Below are 6,212 nucleotides of genomic sequence, written 5' to 3'. Positions count from 1 at the left end.
CTTGCAAATCTTTCTTTGGAATCAGGCCTAGTCATTACAGAAACATTTGTGGTGAAGATATTCTGTTTTCATAAGATCAACATGTACTTCACCAGCGTTTCCTTTTGTTCAGGTTGCTGCTGTAGAGCAGAGAATGTGGAGGCACCAATGGAACAGAAGGTTACTGTAAGAGTGTCACAAGCAAGGAATCCCAAGGCAGCCTTTTCTTCCCAGAAGAGCCACCCCTGTGAGAGTTGTGGGCTCGTCTTGGGAAACATTTTCCATGTAATGGAGCTTCATGGAACACAGCACAGACAGATACTGTTGAGGTGTGGGGCATGTGCAAAACGATTTTACTTCAGGGTAAAATTTCACCAACAGCATGTGAGAGAGAAGACTTTCATTAGAGGTGTGGACAGGATCTCACGTGCAAACAGCTGCAATTTCAATGTGTCCCAGAATCATTTCACATGCGGGGAGTTTGGGCAGGGTGTCCTTACCGAATCAGGACATCTGCACCTATCGGCTACTCAGACCAGGGACATTCCAAATGCTATTTCAACACGTGAGATGACGTTTCAAAGGAGAAAAAATTATTACACCAGAAAAGAATGTAAGAAAGATATTAGTTGCACCCACATGTTTATTCAGGAAAAAGGTGTCCATGTTGGAAGTCGATGTTTCGTGTGCTCTGAATGTGGGAAATCTTTTACAACTCATTCTCGCCTTCATTATCATCAGAGAGTTCATGGAGAAGAAAAGCCTTATAAATGTAGTGAATGTGGAAAATCTTTTACCACTAACAGCCACCTTCGTAGTCATCAGAGGGTTCACACTGGAGAAAAGCCTTATCAATGTAGTGAATGTGGGAAAACTTTTATCACTAACAGCCACCTTTGTAGTCATCAGAGAGTTCACACAGGAGAAAAGCATTATAAATGCAGTGAATGTGGGAAAACTTTTACCACTAACAGCAACCTTTGTAGGCATCAGAGAGGTCACACAGGAGAAAAGCCTTATAAATGTAGTGAGTGTGAGAAAGCTTTTATCACTAGCACTCACCTTCGTAGTCATCAGAGAGTTCATACAGGAGAAAAGCCTTATGAGTGCAGAGAATGTGGGAAATCTTTTACAAGTGTCTCTGGTCTCCAATATCATCAGAGAGTTCACACTGGAGAAAAGCCTTATAAGTGCAGTGAATGTGGGAAATCTTTTACAAGGTGTGCTGGTCTCCAATATCATCAGAGAGTTCACACTGGAGAAAAGCCTTATAAATGCAGTGATTGTGGGAAAAATTTTACCAGCAGCAGTGACCTTCATTGTCATCAGAGAATTCATACTGGAGAAAAGCCTTATAAGTGCAATGAATGTTCGAAATCTTTTACCAGTAGAACTCGTCTCCAATATCATCAGAGAGTTCACACTGGAGAAAAGCCATGTAAATGCAGTGAATGTGGGAAATCTTTTACCCATTGGAGTAGCCTCCGTTATCATCAAAGTTCTCACACTGGAGAAAAGCCTTATAAATGTAGTGAATGTGGGAAATCTTTTACCAGTAGCAATGGCCTCCAGTATCATCAAAGTTTTCATACTGGAAAGAAGCCTTATAAATGCAGTGAATGTGGAAAATCTTTTATCACTAGCAGTAACCTTCGTGGTCATCAGAGAGTTCACACTGGAGAAAAGCCATATAAATGCAGTGAATGTGGGAAATCTTTTACCTATAGGAATAGCCTCCGTTATCATCAAAGTTCTCACACTGGAGAAAAGCCTCACAAATGCATTGAATGTGGGAAATATTTCACCAGTAACAGTGACCTCCATTGTCATCAGAGAGTTCACACTGGAGAAAAGTCTTATTAATGCAGTGAATATGAGGAATCTTTTATCACCAACAGTGAACTTCATCGTCATCAGAGAGTTCATACAGTAGAAAATCTTTATAAATGCAGTGAATGTGGAAAGTCTTTTACAAGTGACACTCCTCTCCAAATTCATCAGAGAGTTCACACAGGAGAAAAGTCTTGTTAATGCAGTGAATGTGGGAAAACTTTTATACAAACCAGTGTTCGCCAATATCATCAGAGAGTTCACAGAGGAGAAAAGCCTTATAAATGCAGGGAATGTGGAAAATCTTTTACAACTAATTCTAACCTTCATAAACATCAGAGAATTCACACTGCAGAAAAGCCTTAGAAATGCAGTGAATGTGGGACATATTTTACAAGTAGCAATGATCTTCAATATCCTCAGAGAGTTCACACTGGAGAAAGCTGTTAAGAGTGCAATTAATGTGAGGTATCTCTCAACTTAATTTGCAAATTTGCTCTACACAAAAATGTCCAAATGTGAAAATTTTCTTTTTTTTTTTTTTGACAAGTTTAGTTTTTATTTCATAATCATAAACTTAACTCTGCAATCCAGCTAGACTGGGAAGCGGGAAGGAAATTATGGAACCCAATGAACTGGCAGGAGCACAGAGGTTATGGAACATTCCAAGCAGCTGGGAGTGAAGGGCGCTCTCCTGAGCGACAGAGGAACGGTCAGGTGGGAAGATAAAGCCCCAGTCAGATTCATCAGAGCTGTCCACAGTCAGCAATGGTGATCTTTTTTTTTCTTTTTCTTTTTTTAAAATATATTTTATTGATTTTTACAGAGAGGAAGGGAGAGGGATAGAGAGCTAGAAACATCGATGAGAGAGAAACATCGATCAGCTGCCTCCTGCACACCTCCCACTGGGGATGTGCCCGCAACCAAGGTACATGCCCTTGACCGGAATCGAACCTGGGACCCTTCAGTCCGCAGGCCGACGCTCCATCCACTGAGCCAAACTGGTTTTGGCTATGGTGATCTTCTTGCTGGTCTTTCCATTCCTGGACCCAAAGCGCTCCCTGGCCGTCACAATATCCATGCCCTCTTTCACCTGGCTGAAGACCACGTGCTTGCCATCCAACCACTCAGTCTTGGCAGTGCAGATGAAAAACTGGGAGCCGTTTGTGTTGGGCCCAGCATTTGCCATGGACAGGATGCCAGGGCCTGTATGTTTCAGGATGAAGTTCTCGTCCTCAAATTTCTCCCCATAGATAGACTTGCCGCCTGTGCCATTATGGCATGTGAAGTCACCGCCATGGCACATAAATCCCGGGATGATCCTGTGGAAGCAGGAGCCTTTGTAACCGAATCCTCTCTCCCCAGTGCTCAGGGCACGGAAGTTTTCTGCTGTCTTTGGAACTTGGTCTGCAAACAACTCGAAGGAGACGCGGCCCAAGGGCTCGCCATCGACGGCGATGTCGAAGAACACGGTAGGGTTCACCATGGCTGATCACGAGCAGCTTCGGAGTGGCGGCATCTGCAAAGCCAAAAATTTCTTATATATGTAGGAAATGTAGTTACTTAGTTAGGATTTAACAATTGTATAAGAAAATATGTGAAGTCACGGTCTGAATTATATCTCATACATTTAATCACCTACATTATGTAACTTCCCCCAACTGTTTTTGTTATTGTGTTTGTTAGTATTTATGTTGGAACCATATGTATCAATGTTGCACTTTCCAACATACAGAGATGTCTTGCCCACTGTATATAATTGCATATTTCTGTTGCTGAAGGTATTTCAACTGAACCACTTATAAGGTCCCTGCAGATGGCCTCAATCACCATCCTCATGTGCCCAGGGAAGCTACCTTTGTTGTCTAATTTGATAAAGAAAATTAGGAATACCTGAGCCCTTAATTCTTCCTTGTTTCCTTATCAAAAGTAGCCACATAGGAATTAATACTGTTGGCCGCAGTGAACATAATGTTGCAGAACTGCCATATTCAGGGACACACTTTCCCTAGATGCGAATGATGCGTTTATTGAGTGCCTAAGTCATCAACAGGAGAACTGCAAGTCTCGGGTCTCTTTCTTTGCAAAATAATGAATGCTTTTTCCAAAGACTTCTTTAATGTTGGGTGTTGTATTGACTTTCTGGATTAGTTTACAAGGAGATCTGGGCTTTCCAAGCATGATGATGTGAAGAACTTTTATGCGGTCTCAAACATTTTTGCCCTTGGGGGAAGACTATGGTGCAGAAATTAGCTCAGAAGTTTTTGCCAAATTTACATTGCTGCCCATAATATCCCAGGAAACACTGTGGAGTCTCTAGTCCTCATGTGAAGATGGATGCTTTGAGACACAGAGATCACTCCAAAGAGGGGGTAGCTGTGACAATCTCAAGTATTTCTGGGAGCAGCATGAATTTTTTTCTTGTTTTCAGGGGATGCTAAGACATTTGAAGGAACCCTTCTGCCCAGGTGTTGCAGAGGGCCATGTGCCCTAATGCTTTTAATTCCATGGGTTATCGTCACTGGTTGGAGGACTTTTGCAGTGAGGGGAAACCCTTTCACTGCAGAAACACTGACCTAATTCTTGTTCGATGAGACTGTAGCCCAGTAGATGGAATGGTCTTCATCTAAACTTCCACCCAGAAATTTTTTTGAGGAAAAGACTATAGGAGCTTTGTGTACACACAGATGAGGGACTCCAGGCTTGTTTATCTTCTGTGGAGCTGTCATTGTCATTGATTATAATCAAGACGTTTTGTGGCTTCCTGTATCCTCTTGAGATGTTCCCATCAGAGCCATTGGTGATCTGGCAGTAAAACTAAGAGGAAAAGAAAGGGTGTCTTTAGGCCTGAGATGTGGCTTTTGTGACCCAGTAAGCATTCCAGTGGGTTTGCTTGAAAGTTCTGAATTGCCAAAACCGGTTTGGCTCAGTGGATAGAGCGTCGGCCTGCGGACTGAAGGGTCCCAGGTTCGGTTCCGGTCAAGGGCATGTACCTTGGTTGTGGGCACATCCCCAGTGGGGGGTGTGCAGGAGGCAGCTGATCGATGTTTCTCTCTCATCGATGTTTATAGCTTTCTATCCCTCTCCCTTCCTCTCTGTAAAAAAATCAATAAAATATATTAAAAAAAAGAAAAAGAAAGTTCTTCATTGTTTGTTACATTTTCTGTCACTGAGATGAGACTTGCCCAGAGGGCATAAGTGTGTGAATTGAATATAGAGTTGCCAAACCTATTCCAAAATAGGTGAACGTACATTTCTTTTATCTTTAACCATTTTTTAACAGCTGTAATGAGTAAATTACATGTGTTAAGTATAGTGTTTCATAAATCTTGACATGTGCATGAAACTGAAACCATCATTACACTCAATACTGATCATATCTGTGACTGTGTAGTTGCTTCATGACCTCGTTTAATCTGTTTGCTGCTCTTCACAGCTTTGCTAGTAACCATGGATTTACTTTCCATTTTAATAAGAACTTGGCTTTTTCTAAGTATTTTTCAGCTTTAATTATTATTTCATAAATTCTTGGAGATTTAAAAAAATATTAGTAACTCATCTTTTTTTTTTTTTTTTGATAGATATTCTTTTTGTTGTTGTTAATCCTCACCCGAGGATATTTTTACATTGATTTTTAGGGAGAGTGAAAGAGAGAGTGAAACATTGATGTGAAGGAAACACATCGATTGGTTGCCTCCTGCATCAGCCATGACCATGGCTCGGGCTGGGAAGGAGTCTTCAACCAAGATACTTGTCTTTGACTGGAATCAATCCCAGGAGCCACAGGGGATGTGCCCGCAACCCAGGTACATGCCCTTGACCGGAATCGAACCTGGGACCCCCAAGTCCGCAGGCCTATGCTCTATCCACTGAGCCAAACCGGTTAGGGCCATCATGTCCATTTTAATAAATATTTGGTTATTGCTAATAAAGCTGGTACAAACGTTTCTGTATAATTCTTTATATGGATATAAATGTTATTTACCTTTGTGAGTCAGACATCCCCAGAGGGCTCCCGGACTACAAGAGGGCACAGCCTGGGCTGAGGGATCCCCCTGAGGGCATGAATTTTGTTCACTATGCCTCTAGTTTATTCATGTAAACCAGGAAGTCAGGATTCCATTCAAGTCAGGGAGGATGCCTGTGCCCCAGCTAGATCCACAGTGTGGAGCATACAGCAGGCAGCTGATAAATGATTCTCAGCATTGATTTTTTTTTCTCTCTGTCTCCTTTGAACTCCAGTGTCACCCTGGAGGGAAATTCCCAAGCCAGACACTTCTCACTCTCCGATGCCCACAAACACCATTGTCTTTGGATGCATTTTAGTAAGGAATCCTATCTAATAAAAGGGAAACATGCAAATTGACCGTACCTCCGCTACGCCCTCCAGCCAATCAGCCAGT

General features: G+C 42.1%; 1 protein-coding gene across 1 annotated transcript; it reads right to left on the bottom strand.

The window, feature by feature from the left end:
• Nucleotides 1-2,773: 2,773 nt before the first annotated feature.
• On the bottom strand, nucleotides 2,774-4,070 carry LOC308235342 (peptidyl-prolyl cis-trans isomerase A-like; the record flags this gene model as incomplete). The annotated part of the gene is made up of 1 exon (XM_080644093.1): nucleotides 2,774-4,070. The coding sequence occupies exon 1, from the start codon at nucleotides 3,293-3,295 to the stop codon at nucleotides 2,774-2,776; it is 522 nt and encodes a 173-aa protein (XP_080500219.1). The 5' UTR covers nucleotides 3,296-4,070.
• Between the last annotated feature and the right edge of the window lie 2,142 nt (nucleotides 4,071-6,212).

Source organism: Plecotus auritus (genome assembly GCF_963455305.1).
Source record: "Plecotus auritus genome assembly, chromosome: 10".
Classification (NCBI taxonomy): Eukaryota; Metazoa; Chordata; class Mammalia; order Chiroptera; family Vespertilionidae; genus Plecotus; species Plecotus auritus.
The sequence above is the reverse complement of the archived record's forward strand: the minus strand, read 5'-3'. Positions and strand labels throughout refer to the sequence as shown.